At 40.3% G+C, this 24,320-nt stretch overlaps 1 protein-coding gene across 2 annotated transcripts in view; it reads right to left on the bottom strand.

Annotated features, from left to right (window-relative positions):
* Nucleotides 1-407: 407 nt before the first annotated feature.
* niban1a (niban apoptosis regulator 1a) overlaps nt 408-24,320 on the bottom strand; it is a 141,864-nt gene continuing 117,951 nt past the window's right edge. For both annotated transcript variants that reach the window (XM_059984521.1, XM_059984520.1), the window contains exons 9-14: nt 22,227-22,414; nt 20,194-20,355; nt 18,557-18,667; nt 16,124-16,231; nt 13,409-13,520; nt 408-8,013 (exon numbers count right to left, since the gene is read on the bottom strand). In XM_059984521.1, the coding sequence (XP_059840504.1) occupies nt 6,098-8,013; nt 13,409-13,520; nt 16,124-16,231; nt 18,557-18,667; nt 20,194-20,355; nt 22,227-22,414 (2,597 nt within the window). In that variant the 3' untranslated portion in view covers nt 408-6,097. The remainder of the gene's footprint in view (nt 8,014-13,408; nt 13,521-16,123; nt 16,232-18,556; nt 18,668-20,193; nt 20,356-22,226; nt 22,415-24,320) is intronic.

Raw genomic sequence — 24,320 nt, 5'->3', positions numbered from 1 at the left:
CTAGTAAATCTTCTCTGTACTCTCTCTATTTTGTTGACATCTTTCCTATAATTCGGTGACCAGAAATGTATACAATACTCCAAATTTGGCCTTACCAATGCTTTGTACAATTTTAACATTACATCCCAACTCCTATACTCAATGCTCTGATTTATAAAGGCCAACATACCAAAAGCTTTCTTCACCACCCTATCCACATGAGATTCCACCTTCAGGGAACTATGCACCAATATTCCTAGATCACTCTGTTCTACAATGATCAAAAATAGCTTTATGATTGATGCAATTGATGCTTCTTGATACAATTGTGTGGACCATTGAAGATGGATCCTTTACTTGTTAGGCAGCTTTCCTGCAGCAGAGGGTTGAAGTTTTATTTCTTACTTAATAGCCACAGAATTTGAACGTAGATTTTAATAATTTTAATGATGTATTAATTTAAAAAATTAAGTCATATTGAAGAAATAGGTCTTTAACGTACAGAGTCATGGAAGAGAATTTATCAGCTTCACACAGAAAATTGACAGTTAAAATACCTAGTTTTACAACTTCCTTCAGTATCATCTTACTGATATATCCAAATTAATTCAGAAAATCCATAGAAGTTATTTTACATAATACATTTAAAGATAAATTGTCTTCAGAGCCTCCTTCCTCCTGCTATGTAATAGCAACAAGGTTTATATTTAAAGTTCATGCACAGTAAAATTATTGAAATTTTTTTTTTCAAAAGATAACCGCTAACACCTTATTTCCAACATTAAAATTTGCCTACTCACTTTACTACAAAAAGCCTGTATTGTTGTTAAAATCAAAAGAACAATATAAAAACTTATCTCATGTGGAAGTGCTAATTACAGTGGAAATGTCAAACAATTTGCAGAACATGGAAAACTATGATTAAAATATTACATGCGATTCCATCAGTTTTCAACACTGCAGGACATATGCACACTCTGCACTATTGCAGGAGAGCCTTGTTAAGTGTTTTAAATTAATAATGTGAAATGACAGTAAACAAAATAGAAAAGTAGTACTTTTCAAAATGAATGAGAGATGGAAATGTTTCAACATTCAAGAAGGCCTTGTTTATGAATCATTGAAAGCCAAATGCAGATACAGGAAACAAACAGAAAGGTAAAGGAAATATAGGCCTCGATTGTAAGAGAATTTATGTGCAAGAATAAAGATGTCTTAGATGGGACCTCAGTGAAAGTGTACAGGTCTAGGCTCATTCCCTAAGGAAAGATATTTTTTGCAATAGAGGAAAATCAATGAATGTTCACCAGATTTATTGTCAAAATATCAGGGATTGTCCTGTGAGGTTGGATCTATACTCTCCAGAGCTTAGAGAAATGAGAGTAAATCTCATTGAAGCATATAAAATACTTTTGGAAAATGACAAGAATGTTACTAAAATTATATAGTTTTCTGGCTAGGGTATTCATGACTGAGGTGGAGAGAAATTTCGCAGAAGGTAGTGAATCATTGAAACTCTCTATCCAAGGAAACTGTGGAGGCTCAGTCACTATAGATATTGAAGATGTAGTGGAATATATTGTTAGTCAGGGAAAGTGGTGCAGAGGTTAATAATTAGTCATGATTCTTAATGAACAATGGAACAGTTGTAAAGAACTATATGACCAATTCCTTCTTTTGCTTTTCATGTCCTATGTTTGTCTAGGATCTACATTGAAATTATTCTGCATAGTGCAAACAGCAAGAAAATATTACTGCTGCGTGGAAATACATAAAGGTTAAATTGGTACAAGAGTCTGTTTTCATATATGATGGTTTGTATCCAATCATTTTGATTGTAATCCAACCATAGCTCAGAAGCTAAGAGTTGCTAGAAGCTGGCAGAATAAAGAACATCAAGGTTTTTGACATGGAGCTTTCCTTCCCTCAAGCAGGGCAACTTTTAACTGAATACTGAAGTTTTACTTGTGGCATAACTCAATTTTCAGATGGTGGAAGCTCAGAGGAAACACTGATTTAAAATACTGTTTACCAGGTGGTTACCTTGTGTATAAGTAGATTCAGTAAGACACTATCACCACACAATATTGCCATATTCTATAAGAGAAATTTTGGCAAAATGCTTCAGTTTGTTAGCAATTTTAAAACCGTTTTAATTAGAGATGATATTTTACAATTCACTGAACTTTAACAGGTGTACATTTTGGACTCAAGTCTGTTTATTGTTGAAGTGCTTCATCAGCTCTGTGGAAACTACCAGGGCCCCTCAATTGAACCTTAAATAGTTCATATTCACCAATGGAGTTGAAAGCAGTAAAATGTGTAAAATATGAAAGATCAAGTGATAAGACAAATTACTATATTTTTGGCTCATTCTGCTTTACCATTGATCATTGATGTATTTTTGAAAAGTTCTCTTATTTTCCAGTGAATAACTTTGGATTGTGCTACTAAAGGATACTTCTTTTTCTTCTGCACTAAATTCATCACCTCCCTCAACGTCCAAGTTTCTGTTACCTTGTCACCTCCTTCTTTCCTTCTGACTGGAACATACCTGTCCTATACTCAGTGCACTTGGTCTTTACGCACCCTCCACATGTTGGATGTGGGCTTGCCCAAAAACAGTTGTTCCCAATTAACTCTCCCTCATTCCTGTCTAATGCTCCAATTTAATACTCATCTACAAGGTCCTTATCCATAGCTACTTGAAAACTTAAAGAGCTGTGGTCACTGTTCTCTAACTGCTCACCCATTGAAAGGTCGATCACTTGGCTAGGCTGAATACCCAATATCAGATCCAGTACAATCCCTCCTCTTGTTGAACTACCTACATATTGATTTAAGAAACCCTCCTGGATTCACCTAATAAATTCTGCCCCATCTAAATTTCTTGCACTAAGGAAGTTCCAGTTTATATTCAGGAAGTTGAAGTCCCCCATGACAATAACCCTATTGGTTTTTCATTCCTTTTCTTAATCTGCCTGCATATCTCTTCCCCAATGTTATGCTACTGGGTGATTTGTAGTACAATCCCATCAGAGTAATTGCATCCTTCCAATTTTTGAGTTCTGTCTATATAGACTCAGTAGATGAGCCCTCCATTATGCCCCTCTGAGTGCAGCTGTCTTATCATCCCTGATTAGGAGTGCAACCTCCCCCCCCCCCCCCCCCCGGCTCCTTTTTACCTCCTCCTCAATATTTTCTAAATATCAAATCCCTGGAACATTAAGCACCCATTCACATCCCTCTTTCAACCGAGTCTCTGTAGTGGTCACAACATTATAGTTGCATGTACTGATCCATGCTCTAAGTTCATCACCTTTCCTGATAATACCCCTAGCATTAAAATACACACACACATTTCAAACTATCCATCCCATTGTACCTCAAACAAGAGAAAATCTGCTGAAAATCCAAGCAATACACATAAAATGATGGAGGAATTCAGCAGGCCAGGTAGCAAATATGGAAAAAAGTACAGTCAATGTTCCTGGCCAAGGCTTGCTGAAGGGTTTCGGCTCAAAACATGACTGTATGTTTTTCCATAGATGCTCCCTGGCCTGCTGAGTTCCTCCAGCATTTTGTGTGTGTGTTGCTTGGCCCATTGTATCTAGTACTTTGCTCCTGCCTGTTTTTACTGGCCCTGGCAACTAGCTTCCTCTTCCCTCCACTTTTTGACCTGGTGTTCTGGATCCCACCTCTCTGCCAGGTTAGTTTAAACCCTCTCGAGTAGCACTAGTGAACATCCTGTGCAGGATATCAGTTCCCCTCCAGTTTAGGTGCAACCCATCACTCTTGTGCAAGTGACATGCACCCCAGAATTGGTTCCATTGATCCAAGAATCTGAAATGCTGTCCCCTGCACCAGCTCCTCAGCCACTCATTCATCTGTACTGTCATCCTACTCCTACCCTGACTAGCACATGGTACTGGAGTAATCCAGAGATTACTACCATGAAGTCCTGCTCTTCAGCCTCCTCCCTAACTCCCTATACTCTCCGTGCAGGACCTCTGACCCCTTTCTATCTACAATATGTCATTGGCGTCAATATGCACCAAGACCCCTGACTGCTCCCCCTTCAGAATATTCTGCAACCATTCTGAGACATTCTGGACCCTAACACCTGGGCAGCAGCACACCGTCCTGGTTTCTCTGTTACAGCCACAGAATCCTCTGCTCATCCCATTAACTATCAAGTCTCCTATCACTATTGCTCAGCCTGAATGTCCCCTTCCATGCTGAGTCTCAGAGCCAGCCACAGTACCAACGGCCTGACTGCTCCTGCTGTGCTCTGATGGGGCCTTCACCTTTACGAAGGGGTATATTTGTTGTTGAGACGAATGAGCACAGGAGAACTGCATCCTGACTGCTGGCTCCCTATACTTTGCCTGGTGGTCACTCATCTACTACTGAAGGCAGCACTCTGGGTGTGACCACCTCAGTAAAAGTTTCATCTGTGAGGTTCTCAGCCTCCTGGATTGGCCTGAGTTCATCCACTTCCAGTTCCAGTTCCTCATCCCTGTCAGTCAAGTGCACTTCCTGCAGGCGTAGTCATCAGAGAAACGGTCACTTACCCTGAAATCCCACATCTCAAAGGTGGAGCTTTCCTACGCCTCAACTATCCTTCCTACAGTGACCTAAGGACTGAGGATTTACAGACAAAAAAAGCTTTCCTGTTCTTAGGTGTGCCTTCTCTCTGAAAGCTTTGAGTTTTACATGTACCTTGGTCACTTATTCAGCCCCTTTGCACCTAACTTGTTATAACTTTAGCTCCAACCTCTCAAACACAAGATCCATAATCAAAAAACAAATACAAATGATTCAGCACCCTTAGCACCTGCCTTCAAGAATTTATAACCTTTAGCCTCAATTTCAGCACTATTTAATATTAAAGGTTAAATTGCAATCAAAAACATTTCACTTCCTATAATTAATCTTGCTTTAGTTAGTACTCAATAGCTTGCCTGAAGAACTAGTTCTATTTCCACTACATCCAGGTAAGGACTGTTATAAGACTGTCAGACTTCTTTAAACCAAAAACACATAGCTGTATTGTTTGCTAGGGTTATTTGGAGAGTTATGAATGTGTGGTCATGCTGTTATAGAAGACTACTGTATATAAATTTGTCAGTAGATAGTAATGTTGCACTTATGCAGCTAGTTGTGTACGTTTTGAATGGAAAAGGAATGATAGATGAAACTCTGAATTCAAAATTAATTTTTGGTGCTTGCATAACTGTGCAGTCTAGTAAATGGTTACAGTTTAATATATTGGCTAAAGCCATAATGACTTTGATCACTTAAATGGGCAAAGTATAGAACAGGCACTTAAATAGACGAGGTACGGAAGGATACAGACCTAAGGCAAGTAAATAGGTTTTGGATAGATCATGAAAAAGGTTAGCACAGACATGGTGACCCCAATGGACTGTACTATAGAACCTTGTGACTTTCTGACTCTATCAATTCTCTACCATAAACAGAAATTATATGGCATTACAAGTGTTCACAGCATGCAGAAAGTTCAAGGAATTGTTCTATGTATATTACATTGAAACAGCCACCTTAATCTTTCATGAAGATAGCCCATTATACTGTGTAGATAATTATTGTCATCATCACATAACATAATTACCAAAGAATTTAATCATTAAATGCTTCAAGTTCTTTTGAATTTACATAATAGCTAGCTCTTCCAATAATCTGTTTCATTCAAATTAACTCTTTCTATATTTTTTTCATGCTATTGTTTGAATCACTTGTATACGGGAATTTCTCTCTTTTGTTAAGGCAGTTCAGGCTGTGACTGCTTAGCCAACTGAAACTCACATAAAGAAACAGGCAGTGAATAAATAAATGGAAGTAACTCAGGTCCTTTTCCTTGGTTTTAACAAACATCTTCTAGATTTAAATCAAATTAGAATATAATGTCTGGCATAATCTGGAAAGGATTATGAATCTAGATAAAGAACTTTTGGCATTTTGGACATCTTACATTGAAAATAAAGTTTTATTTCCGTTTCTGGTGCTTCAGTTGATTGATTTTTGATAGCGATAGGTTGGTCCCAATATTGATACATAGTTAATTCCTTTCATTCTGCTCCACATCAGTGACCATCTACATCTGAGAACTCTTGTCATCTTCTTTAGCTTCATCCTGATTCTGGGTCATTTTTTCTTCCTCATTTTCAGAAGCAGCATGTGGTACTTCGGTGTTTACTGTATGTATAGAAGCAATTTCTTCAGCTTCCTCCTTGATCAGTGTTGGGGCTGTTCCAGAAACTGCATCAGACTCAACACTATCAGCAGAAGTTTCATTTTCTGGATAATAACTTGCTTTCTGTGACATATCTTTTTTTTCATCTTCTGTAGCCACCTCACCCTGACCTTGTGGTGGTTCATTAGTTGTTGTTGATAAGTCTTCATTACCTTGCTTCTCCTGACCTGTAGGATCATCAACTGTTGATGATAAGTTCTTGCATTCATTATCCTCCTTTTCTTCATTTTCCACAAGTTGATTAATTGTTGATGATAATCCCTTGCACTCATTATCATCATCTTGAACTTTCACTAGTTCATCATCTGCTACTGGTAAGCTATCATTGTTATCATTTTCCTTACTCTGAACCTCCACGACTTCATCAACTGTTGACTGTAACTTTTCCTCCTCATTACCTTCCTTAACCTGAAACTTCACGACTTCATCAACTGTTGACTGTAACTTTTCCTCCTCATTACCTTCCTTAACCTGAAACTTCACGACTTCATCAACTGTTGACTGTAACTTTTCCTCCTCATTACCTTCCTTAACCTGAAACTTCACAACTTCATCAACTGTTGACTGTAACTTTTCCTCCTCATTACCTTCCTTAACCTGAAACTTCACGACTTCATCAACTGTTGACTGTAACCTTTCCTCCTCATTACCTTCCTTAACCTGAAACTTCACAACTTCACCAACTGTTGACTGTAACTTTTCCTCCTCATTATTTTCCAGATCCTGAACCTCCACAACTTCTTCAGCTGCTACTGGTGAGCCATCATTGTTATTATTTTCCTTACCCTGAACTTCCACAACTTCATCAACTGTTGACTGTAACTCTTCATCCTCTTTAACTTCCTTGCCCTGATCTTCCTTACTTTGATCTTGTACAAGTTCATCAACTATTGATGGTGAGCCCTTGCATTCATTATTTTTCTTATCCTGACCTTCCACAAGTTCATCAGCTATTGAAGTTAAACTCTTGGGTTCATCTTCCCTATTCTGTCTTTCCACAAGCTCTTCAGCTGGTACCAGCAAGTTTTTTACTTCAGATTCCTCAACTTTCTCTGGCTGAACTTCCACGGATTCAACTACTGATGTCACATCTTCACTTTTCATTTCACTTTGGCCCTCCAAATGTTCATCTACTTTTGGACTGGATTCAGTGTGTACTTCAACATGGCTTGCATCATTTCCTTTGCACAGCAAAGGTTCCTGATCCTCAGTTGGCACAACTGCCACGGTCAGCAAGTCATGTATTTCTTTTAAACTATCAGGAGCTGGAGTGGTTGCATTTTCCTTCTCTTTTTCAGTTTCCTGCCTGTCCTGACATTCAATTCTTGATAGGTTCTCCTTATTGTTTGTACTGTTTAATTCCACTGCATTTCCACCTTCTTGATAATTCCCTGCAGTTGAACTAGATTCCTCTACCACACTTACATCAAGTTCAGTTACCACCATTCCATTTGGCTTGGAGTGAAGAATTTCATTCCCCGATTTCTCGTGAGAAGTTGATGATTGTTCACTTTCCGGTTTTTCGTTCAGTAGAATATCAGATATAGGAGCAGAAATCTGAGAAATCACTTTTTCACCCACTTCCATTCCCTCGGCACACGAGTCTTTAGGTGGTGTTTTGGCTGGGCTCCTGGGTTGAGAACCTGGTGGTGTCTTTCCTTCATTTTTATCAGTGAGATTGCCATCACTGTCGCTGGTATAAGGCAAATTGTCCTCAAATAGATTGTGTTTTTTCAAAATGGCAGCTTCTTGCACCACTAACAGGAGAAAAAAAAAATTTACAAATTAAAATAAAACTATATAGGGAGCCTTGCACAATAAGAGTATTTCTATAAACAACATTTCAAAGGCGCAATCAAACCAAACTACATGCCATGCCATCGATGGGAATGTTAGCAAGTGTAACACAAAGCTAGCTAATGAGTTTTTATTTAAGCTTGCAGCAGGAGAGGGAGGTGCAAGTGAGAGGGGTGGAAGGGAGGAAGTTCCTAAAAATGTGCCCAACAAGGTGAAATGCCGACTGTGCACTGCATAAAAGACCAGAATCAGAACTCTGGTTACAAGGAAAAGGGGAGAGGATGTCACGAAAGGAATAAGAATTTCAAGCTTGAGGCTTGGTGACTGGAAGCTGCAAATACAGCAGGTGCACGGCCTTTTGGCAGTAATGTGGTAGGAGGCTTCGGAGGCACACAGAGGTCACCAGCTACAGCAGCCACCTTCATTTCATTCATCAAATGACAATATGTTTTCGATCACATTTCCCTGCGCAGCAGCAGCAGAACCTACTGGTTTACACGAGCAGTGCAGCTGCCGCATTCTCCGCTACCGGAGGCTTCTGGTTTGGGATGAACAAGGCATCACAGGATAGAAACAGCAGTCTCTACAGCTGAAGTTTAGAGACAGTGGAAGCTGGAATGCCAGTCAGGCATGCATTACAGTTGTCAATTCTGAATTGACAAAGGCATAAGTTTCAAAGACAAGCAAGCTGAGGTGAGCAGGGAGAAAGGGCGATGTTGTAGGGTTGGAAGTATGTGGCCACTTTATCAGGGTTCATAAGCTGTTTGTGGTCTACAGGATGCCAGAATTACGCATTATCTGTTATGGTCTGAGACAAAGGCCAGACAGGGGCAAAGGACTGAGTGTATGAGCCAAAGAAAGTGCTGGTGTCTGACTGGAGAAAACCTGTCCAATAAACAGGATCAGAATAAGAGCTAATGGAGAGGCTGAGCTGGTTGTCAGCACCATACACGTGGAAGCTGACCACATGGCTTCAGATGGCGTCACCGAAGTATAACTGATGATGGAGAGGACACCGTGGCAAGCTGACAGCCACAATACCACATAGCTACCTAGTTTTGAGCTTCTAATTTTGTCTGAAGATAGGACCATCTCCACAGAACAATTCAGTGGTCACGATTGCAGATTTTCAAAACCAAAGATATGGAAATGGATAAAGGAGCCTTTGTTATAATCAGATCAGTCAGACGGGAATGAAGGGAAAGGCTAATTTAGGGGACATCAGAGATTGTGACTGGAGTTGGTGAATGGGGAATTAGTGTGGCCAAGTATACAAAAAGCTTGATGAGCACCAGCATCAGAGTCACAAAGGATGCGATTTGTGACTTGAGTTATGTCTACTTCAGTGTAGGGAGAAGGTAATCCTGAATGGAGAGATTCAGATACAATATTGCTGTAAAGGTGGGCAGGTTTGGAAGGCAATGACCTGACCAGGGATTTTGGAAAGGACAAGGAGTTTGGAAAGTTAATGATATTTTGTGCCCTTCACCTGCACCTTCAGCCAGGATCTTTACTTTCAATGTGGCAACTAAAAACAAAAAAAAACTTATGCCTTTAGTATAGGAGAGCATTCCAAAGTTGTTTAATAGAAGCATCATTGATCAAAATTTGACACTGAGGTTCAGTTAGAGATATCAGGGCAGATAACCAAAAGCTTGGTTGAAGAAACAGATTATGCCATAAAGAGAGAAGAGAAATAGAGAGGTAAAGAGGGAATTTAATAGCCCTGTATGACTAGAGTAAATACATTCATTAATTCGTAGTGTGAGAATTGGAGGATGTAGAGATCTCAAAGACCTGGAGAACCAGAGATTACAGAGATAAGGAGGGAAGAACATTAGGCCATGGAAAGTTGAAAATGAAGAATTATTAGCCATTATTGTGATGGGAGGTTCCAGATTGTGACGGAATACAGCCATTTTGTTGACAGCAATAGTTCCTCATGGACACCTAGCTTTGAGCTGCTTGAACCTTTCTGAAGATGAGACCATATCCACAAGGATCCTACAAGGCAAACCCTAACATCATGAATTGGCTGTGATGCTTCACTTCCAGATGAGCTAAAAGTCTTTTACATACGCTTTTAAAGGGAGAATAAAATGACACCTGTGCGAATCCCTGCAGCATCTGGTGACCTTGTGATATCTGTCTCAGAGGCTGACATCAGAACATCTTTCATGAGGGTAAACCCTTATAAGGCATCAGGTCCTGATGGTGCACCTGATAGAGAACTGAAGACCTGTGCCAACCATCAGTCGGGAGTGTTCAAGAACACCAATCTCTCACTGCTGCAGGCAGACGTTCCCACCTTCTTCCAAGGGGTGACAATCATACCAGGGCCCAAGAAGAGCAGAGTGAGCTGCCTCAATGACTATTGCCCAGTTGCACTCACAGCCACTGTGATGAGCTGTGAGAGGTTGGTCATGATCAGAATCAACTCCAGTTGAAGCAAGGACCTGCACCTGCTGCAATTTGCCTATCACCACAGTAGATCTACAGTGGATGCAATCTCACCAGCTCTCCACTGGGCCTTGAATCACCTGGGCAATAGCAATACCTACATCAGGCTGCTGTTTATTGACTACAACTCAGCGTTTGACACAATCATACGCTCAGTACTAAACAGTAAACTCCAAAGCCTGGGTCTCTGAAACTCTGTCTGCAACTGGATCCTTGACTTCCTCAGCAGGAGACCACAGTCAGTGCAGATCGAGAGTAACAGCTCCTCGTTGATAATCAACATTGGCACACCTCAAGGATACATGCTTAGCCCACTGCTCTATTCTCCCTATGCACACGTCTCTGTAGCTAGGCACAACTCAAATACCATTGACAAATTTGCCAATGACACAACTATAGACGGCAGAATTTCAGATGGTGATGAGGGAGGCATTAGGAGAGAGATAGATCAACTAGTTGAGTCATGCTGAAACAACAGCCTTCCACTCAATGTCAGTAAGGCCACAGATTTGATTGTGGACTTCAGGAAGGAGAAGTCAAGGGAACACATACCAGTCCTCATCGAGGGATCAGAAGTGGAAAGTGTGACCAGATATAACTTCCTGGGTGTCAACATCTCTGAAGATCTCTCCTGGGCCCAACATATTGATGCAATTACTAAGAAGGCACGATCGGGGTTGTATTTCATTAGGGGTTTGAGGAAACTTGGTATGTCACCAAAGACTCCCACAAATTTCTACAGATGTGCTGTGGAGAACATTCTAACTGGTTGCATCATCATCTGGCATGGAGGGGCCACTGCACAGGATCAGAAAAAGCTGCGGAAAGTTGCAAGCGCAGCCAACTCCATCGCGAGCACTAGCATTCCCAGCACTGAGGACATCTTCGAAAGGCGACGCACCAAAAAGGCAGTATCCATAATCAATCACCCCCATTACAGAGGACATACCCTCTTCTTACTGCTACTATTGAGGAGGTACAAGAACTTGAAGACACACAGTCAACGTTTTAGCAACAGCTCCTTCCCTGTCACCACCAGATTACCTCACTATTTTTTTCTTTTTTTGTTCTTTTTGCACTATTCTCTTAATTATATATATATATATATATATCTTATTGTAGTTTATAGTTTCTTTGTTATATATTGCAATATACTGCTGCTGCAAAACTACATATTTCATGATATATGCCAGTGATTTTAATCCTGATTCTGATTCAGTGTTCACTATCACATATTGGATATTGAGAGTCCCCACCAAGAATGTTCTATGCCCTTTCTTAATTTAATGATTCATTTTCAGGGTGTTTCTGATGAGGACGTTTTTAAAAATTTTCTCTTCTAACTACCACTGATAGGTGGTGATGAGCAGTCTCTGTTAAGATACTCCCACGATGTTATTAGGTTGTGAGTTTCTGGAGTTTCAGCAATGACGAAAGACTGGCAATTTAGTTTCAAGAGAGTGTCACGTGAGATGGTGGGAACTGATCCTAATGCTTCTTCCAAACAATGTTTGTTATGAAAGAGAACGGACTCATTTGCTGACTGAGGACAGTGACTGGGAATCAGAATGACATTTCCACCTCACCCGCTTGCCTCTCCTTCGCACTTCCACGACATACCATTCTTTCCTGCAATCTCCAGCTCCAGAGAGTGCTACCCCTGCTGGTGAGATGGGACCTATCCAGGGATCATGATGGAAACGTCTGAAACCCACTGAACTATAGTGTATGATTCTGTGCATCTGAGGCTGTAGCTTGATTATCCTTTGGGGCAGTTCTCTACAGTCTAGCACATCCCCAAATGTTAGTGGGGAGTGCTCTGCTGGGTTGACATTAATTTTGTCTGTATTTGGTGCCTAGGTCTAAGGTACATTCAGTATAGGCCATTCAATTTTATTCTTAAATACTTCCCTGGGTCATTTCAGAGGTTAGTAACAGGTCATCCATATTAAAGTGTGTCTTCTGTATCATGGGTCAGGCTGAGTGAGTGCAGCAGATTCTGTTCACTAAAAGCCTTTAATGAAACAGAGGAGCGCAGATAGTTTCACGATTACTATTGCTGATGTATCCTTTCCGTTTAGATTTACCTCATGGACTGAATTTATATTCCTTAACTGCGATAGTGGATTTGAGCTTGGTTCATTGTCCAAGCTCCAAGATTGCTTGTCCTGTAACCGAACCACCATGTTATCTAGTGGTCCACCATGAGTGGAAATCTACATTCCTCAGACCCTATGGAACACAGATGACGGCTCTTCCAGGCCGAAGGACTAAAGTGAAACGAGGTAAAGGTTTCAATGGAAGCAGAGAAGTGGAGAAATGGGGATACTTGTTGCTGCAATATCACAATGGCATTATTTGTGATAAACAAAATGTGAGCTGTGAGGCCATTTGCAATGGCGAAGTCAACGGTGGCTGAGAGTACAGCTGGAGAAGTATTGTAGAGGAAGAGCTGAGGTAGGGGAAGCAATGCACACAGCTCCATGAAGACAGAGCAGGTAGAGTTGAAATGGACAATGGAAATTATTCTGGAGGTGTCGCTGAATACAAAGGCTGAGGAAGGAAATTAGTGAGAAACCTCAATGAGAAATTTGGCATGATGCTTGAGCTGTTTACTAGATACCTAGCAGCCAATTCACAGCATCAAACCATCGCCTCCCTACCTACCTTTACCTGTTTTCAGCAGGTGAGAAGAACACTTGCCACAATGTTTTTTCTCTCTTTAACGAAAGTGAAAAATTGTTGAATATATCTACAGGTAAATTTACAAAAGGGCAGGGGTTTTATTGTAATTGTTTTCAAGACTGACTTTAACTGTTAATTGTTTAAAATTTATCAGCTAATCTGAAGACTGGGTCATTTTCTAGGATCAACACATATGCAAGCGTTCTTTACCTTTGATCACCTCCTTGATAATGGTGTCAAGTAAAATTTCTTCATAGATATTCTCCACTTGCACCAGTTTTGTATAATCTGCAAAGATGTATTGCTCAAATTTCTGGAGCTCCTGTTCATGAAGAAAAAAAAGCATATGTTCAGCTCTCTGTTAAAAAGTCCACTTTAAGCCTCCCACCGAGGCTTCAAACTTATTCCACAAGCACAACGTTGACCAATATGCTGAAAACCTCCTAATTTCTTCTACTTGAGCAAGGAATGGAGGAAAGTTCAAAACATAACCTCATTCCATTTTTCTCCTTCCAGTTAATGTCATTTTATTATTTCAATATTCTAAAAGAAAATGAAACTTATCGATACAACCACTTCTTAACTCCTGAAAATCCAAGATATTTTAAAAATAAATATACCAGATACTAATGGGTAGGAATCCTCAAGCCATGTACTTCAAGTTTTTAACCTATTTATTTTAAACGATGGAGGGAGTATATTACATATTAAGAAGTGATATCTATTACTTTGTACCATAGTTTTCAATCATGCCTGATTAATTGGTTTACAATACTATTTAAGAAAATTCACATTTTAATTACTGACGGTAAAAGAAATTACAGAGAACCAACTTAAGTTTGTTAACTCTGGTGTAATTTTAATGTCTTCTGAAGATGTAGCGATAATGTCTGGCATCAGTTCATTTACTTATTGAGATACAGTGTGGAATAGGCTCTTCTGGCCCTTTGTGCCATGCCCCCCACCAATCCCCCAATTTATTGGGAGACTAATCACAGGACAATTTATAAATGACCAATTAACCAGCCAACCGGACTGCGTGAGGAATCTGGAACACCTGGATGAAACCCACGCGGTCACGGGGAGAATTACAAATTCCTTACAGGCAGTGGCGGGAATTAGACAATAGACAATAGGTGCAGAAGTAGACCATTCGGCCCCTCGAGTCTGCACCGAATTGAACCCAGGTCACCTGTAAAGTGTTGTGCTAGCCACCACGCTAAATTTTCTTCATCCCCATAAACTGTCTACTTGCACATTTCCTTCTCTCTGATTATATTTTCCTTCCTGATGAAGTGCTAGTACTTGGGCTTCTACTTCATAGCTTAACAGTGGTGAACATGAACAAAGATGAGAATTTTATTGAATAATCCCTCCATTTCACTTCTTTACACTGGCTTTTTTCCCTCTACAATCCCAGACTCCACCTGAAATGTCTACCACTCTTTGTCTCCATGGAAGCTGCTTGATTTGCTGAGTTCCTCCAGCAGTTTATCTGTTGCTCCTGATTCCAGCATCTGCTGGGATCCTGTATTTCCTCATGGTCTCCAAAGAGCCAGCAGGGTACAATTAGATTTCCCAGAATTTACACTCGGAAAACTCCATGCATAGCCTGCTCTTGGTAAGTAGATCAATCTGCCTGCTTGATTAGGAAGGAAAATAGTGCAGAAAGATAGACATCTAGAAAGGGATTTACTTTTAATATAAATGAACCCAATGAATTTAAACATTTCTATTTTTAAGTGAGCTAAACATTTAGTGTTTACATTTTTTAACATTCCTGATTTTAACATTTTTACTTTTGTATTGTTTCTGTGACTTTGAGTATTCGTTAATACCAAAATCTTTTACAGACTTTCAATCTGTGTACCACAGAGTGTGGTGGTAAAGGCCTCACAAGTTATCAATACAGAGCCAGCCTGTTACTGGACTTCACTACACATCTTTAGTTAATTTGCCGGGGACTCACTGCATCCAAGTATAAGAACTAACAGCTCTGGGTGGTTTACGATCAGAATAAATAAGAATAAAAGCCTACAGAAAGTAGTGGATACAGCCATGTCCATCACAGGTAAAGCCCTCCCTACCATTGAGCACACTGCACTGAGCCCTGTCACAGGAAAGCAGCATCCATCATCAAGGACCCCCCCTTCCAGGCCATGCTCTCCTCCTACTGCAGAAAGGAGGTTCAGGAGCCTTAGGTTCCCACTAACCCTCAACCATCAAGCTCTTGAACCAGAGGGGATAACTTCACTCACCCCAACCCTAGGCTGAATACCACAACCTATGGATTCACTTTCAAGGACCCTACAATTCATTCTCAATATTATTTGCTTATTTATCTGTTCTTATTATTTTGTTTTTCTTATTGTATTTTCACAACTTGTTGTCCTTTCACATTGTTTGTCCATCTTTGTAGATTTTCATTGACTCTTTCATGTTTCTTTGTATTTACTGTGAATACCTGCGAAAATGAATCATGGGTATTATGGTGACACATATATACTTCGATAATAAATTTACTTTGAACTTTAAGACTAAGATCCAGCTTAACACGACTGGCTGAAATTCTGCACTCCGTTTTTCATGCAGGGCTTAATTCATGAGGTAAAAGTTCAAGTGTTAGTACAGTAGTACCTCAAAAGGCCTTCTTTGCAAAGATTTTATAAGTAACAGTTTAGAAAACCACTTTCTGTAATCCAATTTATCCAATGTGATTCTTATACCAGTATAAAAGCTTACTAGATGGGATTTTCCATTCCAAGAAATTGAGGTCTAGAATGTGGATGTGAGCTTCCATGTCTCAAATGAAACAATGTTGTAAGATTGGAGTGTGGGAAAATTACCCGCTTCATATCATAATACTCAATTGTTTATTTATTACTCAAATGTAATGCAATCATTTCATTTTCCTGGGTCACTTACACGCTTATAATTTGGTGCCAATGTTTTCTGCAGCGTTGGCAATGTAATCTGCACCAAGGCCTCCTGGAACAACTTCTTCCTGACCGTGCTGCTGTCATGGTCGTATTGCTGGCAGAGAGAATATTTGAAATCTTTATTTGACCTCAAAATATGGCACACACAAAGCAGAATTACAAACCGACTTAATAATACTCGTTTTAAACATTAACACCTAAACTTTCATTCTATATTAAAGATAACCCATTCTAAATGAAATCAAGCACAATTATAAGCATTCTTTTAAGAAGTTAAAGATCTGTGTGAGGAAATGAAGATGGAAGGCAGAAGTGGCATAGTGGTTACCACAACGCTTCATAGTACCAGCAATCTATCGCCGCCTGTAAGGAATTTGTGCATTCTCCCATAACTGCATGGGTTTCCTCAGGGTGCTCTGGTTTCCTCCCACAGTCCAAAAACGTACCAATTGGTAGGTTAATTGGTCATTGTAAATTGTGATTCGGCTTGGATGAAATTGGGAGATTGCTGGGTGGCTGGCTCGAAGAGCTGGCAGGGCCTAGTCCACCCTGTATCTCAACAAATAGATAAATAAATAAATAAAATGTCTTGTGTGCTACCTTGCATCTCTCCATGGGGTTTCCCTTGGTGAATCGCCCAGGCATTAGGATCCCCATCCAGAAAATTATGGCCGTAGTTAAAATGGTTCAGGGAACAAGAGGATTAATAACTTAGAACTGGCCCCATGGATGTCTAAATGCCACCAGTTGTAAATGAAACTAACAAGAAATCTCAAAACTAACGTAAAAGCCTTTAGTGTTGCAAATTAACCTCTAATTGACTCACTCCAATTTTGGGTACCTGATGTGCATTTATGATCTTACAAATCTGCATTTCAGGAAAATTTGTGCAAGATGACATCGTCACCATTTCCATTCTCTAATCTCACAGATTACTCTGCAAATGATTAACACAGGAACACTTGAACAGGAATAGACTATTCAGTACCTTAAGCCCATTCCAATTATACATTCCATTGAAAATCTGACCCAACAAACCTGTTTCCACAATCCCAGGTTTCCATTACCCTGTGTTTTGAAAAAGTACTTCTTGATTTTAGACTGGACCTTAATTTTACTACCAAGTCCCACTGACCCCAAAATGCATCAATTTTTAAACACCTGCAGAAAGTTGCAAATATAGCTCAGCACATCATGGGAACCAACATCCCCTTCACGGACTCTGTCTACACGTCCCACTGCCTCGATTAAAACAGCCAGTGTAATCAAAGGTCCCTCCATCCATGTCATTCTCTCATCACTCCCCCACCCCCCCAATCAGGGAGACAATACGAAAAGCCTGAAGGCACGTTACTACCAGGCGCAAGGACAGCTTCTAACCCACTGTAACAAGACCATTGAATGACTCCCTGGTATTGATAAAATGGATTCATTGACTCACAAACCACTGGTTGTGACCTTGCACCTTGCTGTCTACCTGAACTGTAGTTTCTTTGTAACTGTACCACTTTATTCTGCACTCTGTTATTGTTTACCTTTTACTAACTACCTCTATGCGCTGTTGTAATAAATTGATCAGTATGAACTGATGCCAGACAAGGTTTCTACTGTACTCTTGGTACATGTGACAATTATAAGCCAATTTAATTTACCTAAGCTAATATTTTGAATTCTGTCATACATCTAGTGATTCAAAACTTTATTTCTTCCATGGGCAAGTTTATTTCCTGAGTAACTGATAAGCAGAAAAATGTTGATTTTCAGCAACCTCTATTTTCTGCAGTTTCATCTCCCATCTTCCCTTGCTCCATTATACATCCTCTCGACAGATTAGCTCCACAGGTGAGCCTTCACCATTCTGGCCCAAAATATTGACAGTGTTTCTCTTCTACAGGTGCTCCCTGACCTAAGAAGTCAAGCCCATTTCCCTCCAGCCTATCACTTCCCAGCTCTCTACTTTATCCCTCCCCCCACTTCTTATCCCCCTCAACCATCCCATGTTACTTCACTCCTGATGAAGGGTTTCAGCCCGAAACGTCGGTTTAACTCCTCCCATAGATGCTCTCTGGCCAGCTGAGTTCTGCCAGCATTTTGTGTTTTTTATTTTCCTTGAATTTCTACAGCCCCATGTTTCCATCTGGACAAGAGCGTGTCATTCCTTCTAGTCTGCTGCCATCTGCAGGCCAGAGACACAATGGTCTCCTCAGCAAGGATCAATGCTGCAGAAAATTTATGCACTTGTGGCATCCCACAGATCAAAAACATAATCTCGGTGCTCAGTAGTTTACTTGATTAACTTATATTTTAATATAATTACGTTCAATCAAATTTCAAAGTACTACACAGCAATTGGAATCCATTTTAAACCATCTCTAATATTATTACAATTACAGAATTTGCCTCTTTACAACTCAATTACCTTTAAGACTCGCTGCTTAACCTTTTCAATGGAGGTTACGGTTTTTGACGTCTTGCTCGCCAGTGAATCATTCAACAGTTTTTCAAAAGTGTAGACTGCATTGTCCATCAGCTGAGGAAAATATTCAAATCAAGGAAAAATTAAATGGGAATCAAAGTTAGCTGCTCATTTTATAACTACCACAGATATTAGAAACATATAATATAGTACATAACATTGTAGGCCTCCGTTAGTCTCGATAGACCATGGAATTGCACCTTGGAAAGTTTCCAGGGCACCAACCCGGGCAAGGTTTGTTTTTATGGAAGGCAGGCAGTTGCCCAAGCTGCAAGTCTCCCCTCTCCACACCACCGATGTTGTCCAAGGGAAGGGCATTAGAACATTAATACATAACATAAGAACATAAGAAATAGGAGCAGGAGTAAGCCATCCGGCCCATCAAGCCTGACCCGCCATTCAATAAGATCATTGCTGATCTGTCTGTATCTACCTGCCTTTTCCCCATAATCCTTAATTCCCTTACTATGTAAAAACCTATCTAACTGTATCTTAAATATATTTATTGAAAAAACCTCAACTGCTTCCCTGGGCAGAGTATTCCACTCTGGGAAAAACAGTTTGTCCTCATCTCTGTCCTAAATCTTCTCCCCTGAACCTTGAGGCAATGTCCCCTAGTTCTAGTCTCACCTGCCAATGGAAACAACTTTCCTACCTCTATCTTATCTATTAAACTTTTAGGTGCAAGCAAGAGACGTGGCATTGTGTAAACTGAAGAATGGCAATATGAAAGTTATTCTTTATTCTCCTGCTAATACCTAGGTGTCTACGCAAATGTGAACCACTTCCATGTCTACTCACCCTGGCTGAATAAGGGTAACCAGTTTTGTAATTTCATTCCACCAGGCTAAACCTTCTGCTCTAAATCGTCAAAGCCACATTCGAAACAATATTGGTTCATGGTCTTCTTACCCTCTGTTGCTGATACTCTGTCTTTCTCTTATCCCCTCCAAATTGACCTTCCATTTATAAATCAGGACAATGCAAAATCCTGCAACCTGATTACTCTCCTTCAAAGGGACCCATTATTTCCGTTCCTTCCCCACTCCCCAGGCCCCTGTAAAGCAAACTCAAGATTCTCAATATTCTTCAAAATCCTCTCCACTCATATATGTGTAACTTGTACTTTCATCTGTTCTATTTATTCCAGGTTGCTGACTGTCAATGGAAGTTCTTCTTTCAAATCAAATTAACTTTGCCTTGCTATCTCTCTCTCACTCTGATTGCAAAAGTCTCCCAAAAAGTTCTTTTCAATGATGCTGTCTTCACTGAAGTTATGGGGGCAGTAATAGGAATGCTACAATAGAGACTTTGATGCCTTTTATTATAAAAGGAAATCATAGACTATGATTCTGCTGATGCATGAAATACCATTGGCAAACGTGTCATGTTCCACAGCATGTAGATATCTGAACAGCCCCCAGTATTATGACATATCAGAATCAATTTTAAAAGACTTCTTTTCTGTTTGGGTTACAGAGAATAATTATTGACATTTTCATACAACTGAAGTAGATTATGAAAGAAACCCTTTGGTAACCTGATCGTGTTCAAAGGTTATAAACCTTTTTGTTACAAACCTCTTGCATGAAGTTTTGAGTGGTTTGAACAAGCCACAGCGTATTGGTGAACTTGAAGCGGTTCTTCAGCTCCTGCAGCTGGTCCTGAAGAGGGCTGACTTTATTATAGCAAGGCTGCATCTTCACAGCATTGAAAGGAAGTTTCATTAGCTGGGCTAGGTCCTGAGGAAAAGGAAGACAGTCAACCAGTAACTGAACAGGAAGCACCGTAAAAAGATTGAGGCTCTTGATGATAATCAGAAAGCTTTAGAACAAATGACAGATAAGCAAGGGGTGACCAGTCAGCCCCTCATACGTGCACTGCACTCGGTAAGATCATGACTGATTGTTTACTTTAACACTGCTTTAGTGTCCAAACCCCAGTCCTTTGAAATATCTGAAATATATTGATCCCTTTCTTGATTATCCCATTACTAAGCCTCCACATACAACCCCTTGGATAGAGAAGTCCAGAGCCTAATCTCTGGTAAATTATCTCAGTCCTGATTGACTGGACTGATTCTGAATAACTATTAGGTTCAAAAGAGCTTAAGTAGTTTTATACTTTACTGTGACCATTGCCCATTGTAGAATGTTCCCAACAAGTTGAGAATCTGAATATCAAAATGGCAGGTTAGGGAAACAGAAGGTAAACATTAGGAGCAGGGGTAGGAATGGGCCACCTGGGCCTCTTAGGCAGTTCAACTGTTAATCAAAGTTATGTCTGATTTTCTATCTCAGTGACTCCTACAACAACCCCAGAACAGCCCTGAAAACGTAGGCCTCCGTTAGTCTCGATAGACCATGGATTTGCACCTTGGTAAGTTTCCGGGGCGCAGGCCTGGACAGGGGTTTTTTATATGGAAGATCAGCAGTTGCCCAAGCTGCAAGTCTCCCCTCTCCACACCACCAATGTTGTACAAGGGAAGGGCACTAGGACCCATGCAGCTTGGCACTGGTGTTGTCACAGAGCAATGTGTGGTTAAGTGCCTTGCTCAAGGACACATACTCAAGTCTCAGCCAAGGGTCGAACTAGCAATTTCAGATAACTAGATGAATGCCTTAGCCACTTGGCCAAGTGCCATGAAAATACTCACTAATTGAACCTATAGCAAAAGGACTGTTGCAAAATTAAGGTCCAGTGTAAAATCAAGAAGCACTTTTTCAAAACTCAGGGTAGTGGAAAGCTGAAATTGTGGACAAGACTAAGTGATATCTGCTGGTTAAGATTTTCAATGGAATGTATACAGAATTCCAAACACCTACTACCCTTTGGATGAAAAAAATTCTTCTCTTAGTCCTAGCTGGCCAATCCTTTATTTTCAGACAATGACCCACTGATTCTGGAACCCTAGCCGAAGGAAACACCATTCCTCCAACTACTCATCAAGTGCTGTAAGAAATTTGTATATTTCAATGAAATTATTGCTCTTTCTTCTAAACTCTACAAAGGATAGGGGCAGCACTGAACATTGCAGGACCCCATTAATTAGTAACCAAACACAGAGTGACATGTTTATTCTCACTTTCAGTTTTTGTCTATAACTCACAGTCCAAGCTAGCACATTATCTACAATGTTGTGAATGGCCCTGTATAGGCTGCAGAGTCAGATATACTCTACTCATTACAGTTTTGATAAGTGCCAACAGATGTGTCAAACAGGATTTCATTTTCATGAATCCAAGTTGACTAACTCTAATCCTATGATCAATTGTCCTTGCAGAACAATAGATTCCTGCAATGTCGCCACTAGTGAGATCAAGCGAAACAGTCCATTGTTCCTAGCTTTCCCTGTCTCTCTGTTCTTCAGTGGTGGGGATGCAGGATAGTGAGCCTGTGCGACAAGGCTGCCTGGCATGTGAACCAGCCAGACACAGTTCAGTGTCTTTCCTTTACATACAACGGAATAAATGAAACTAGTAACAGTATAGAGCAACTTCAAAAGGTGTCTGTGGGAAGTGGGGCAGTGAGAATGGTAATGCAGGAGGTGCAAGTAAACTAAGGAAACCTCGGGCATGGAGGAAGTGGGTGAGATTCAAATGGAAAAGTTTACCTCCTTCAGTTTGTCTTCGTCCTCAGCATTCTGATACTTTGGGCTCAACTCATTGACCTCGGCTTCGAAGAGGGCGCGGACTTCGCTGAATCCTGAACTGACCAGCCCCATCAGCTCCTCCAGGACAGAAGCCAGGTAGGGTCGGATGTTCTCAACACAGCACTGCTCAGCCGTTTCCGTCACCGTCGCTGAAACAAAGAGTCCCTCCAATTCAGTAACTCTGCACCTCATCGTTTTGTCCATTTGTAAATATTTTTTCTCTGGGATTTTTAACCCTTTCTCAAGACACACAGCGTTCACTTTCTCCAGCACCCAGGGCATGCCCTTTTCTCACTGTTACCATCAGGTAGGAGGTACAGAAGCCTGAAGGCACACACTCAGCGATTCAGGAACAGCTTCTTCCCCTCTGCCATCCGATTCCTAAATGGACTTTGAAGCTTTGGACACTACCTCACTTATGTTAATATACAGTATTTGTTTTTGCACATTTTAAATTAACTATTCAATATGCATAATCGATTTTCTTGATTATTTATAATGTTTTATTTTATTTATTATTATTTTTTTCTCTCTCTCTGCTAGATTATGTATTGTATTGAACTGCTGCTGCTAAGTTAACAAATTTCACATCACGTGCTGGTGATAATAAACCTGATTCTGTTACTTGAAACATTTGATTGATAAAGCAGTTCTTCATAAGTGCTTGCTTGTACAATAACTTTTTTCTCCAAGACTCTTCCAAGGATGAACTCACAGTTAGATAATATGAATTAACACTATTACATCATTTTAATGCTTATAGATATTTCCTATGGACCTGTATTAATAGAAATATAAATTTACTGTTTCTATTTTTTCCCAAGCCCTGCATCAATCCCAACTTATTTTATTTCCCCGAACTTTACTCATGGGTCTGATCTGTTGATGGGAAATAAAGAGAAGTTACTCATTCTTGGATCGTCTCTGTCTCTGCACAATCATTTTGTCCCCGCTCCGCAGCTCCTCTGAGTTGGACAACTGTGACTGCAGGCCGGTGACTGACTAATCGAAGCTGAATGTGCTGGAACATCATTCTCTGTCACAGTAAATACGCAAAGGACAATTATCTTAAAAACCATCAATTGTAACTGTTCACTATTTCTGAAATTGCCAAGTAGTCAAGCAAACAGTAAGCTCTGTTGTTGTGGACAAGAGACATAAAATTTGGTTTCTGTTGCTCAGAGTGTTGTAATGAAAGTTTACCTGAGACAATCACAAAACAAAACTTAGATATAGCATTTAAGGATAAGAAGTATTTTTTAATATGAATAAATGTTCTACAGCATTTTGATACAGACAAGGGATCAGTTCCAAGATGAAGGTAAGTGTAGAAACCTGCAAGTGGAGCTACATTTGAGGATGAACAGAGGCAACTAATATCGAGGTTTTCAGGAGAAAGTACACTGGGTTAGTTCTAGGATACTCAGCATTAAACAGTGGTAACATGAAAACTGACAGGGAAAATACAGCTTTGGACAGCAGCTGCAACACCTAAAAGAAGGGTAATGGAGTAATCTCCACTTGACTAGATGAGTACAGGTGCAGCAATCGATAGCTATAGATAGCTATCCAGGACAAAGCCACTTCCCTGATTAGCACAGCACCCAATCTGCGACCAGAACTCTCTAGATCACTGGCTAACTGCAGCTGCAGCAAATAGCATCAACAATACTCCTGTTTAAGATTATTTTCAACTACACCCTGCCCCATCCCACAATCTCCACTGCCTGGGGTACATGGACTATTGGCCTTTGGGAACAGTAGCAAACGTGCAGCACCCCCACTACCCCACTACACCCTGACTTGGAATCATATCTGACTGAAAATAGTGACATTTCAGCAACATGGGAGTGTCCATAGAACCATAGAACACTACAGCACAGTACAGACCCTTCAGCCCTCCATGTTGTTCTGACCCATATAATCCTTAAAAAAAGTACTAAACCCACACTACCCCATAATCCTCCATTTTTCTTTCATCCATGTGCCTGTCCAAGAGGCTCTTAAATACCCCTAATGTTTTAGCCTCCACCACTATCCCTGGCAAGTCATTCC

The sequence above is a fragment of the Hypanus sabinus genome, chromosome 11 (assembly GCF_030144855.1).
Source record: "Hypanus sabinus isolate sHypSab1 chromosome 11, sHypSab1.hap1, whole genome shotgun sequence".
Taxonomy (NCBI): domain Eukaryota; kingdom Metazoa; phylum Chordata; class Chondrichthyes; order Myliobatiformes; family Dasyatidae; genus Hypanus; species Hypanus sabinus.
The sequence above is the reverse complement of the archived record's forward strand: the minus strand, read 5'-3'. Positions and strand labels throughout refer to the sequence as shown.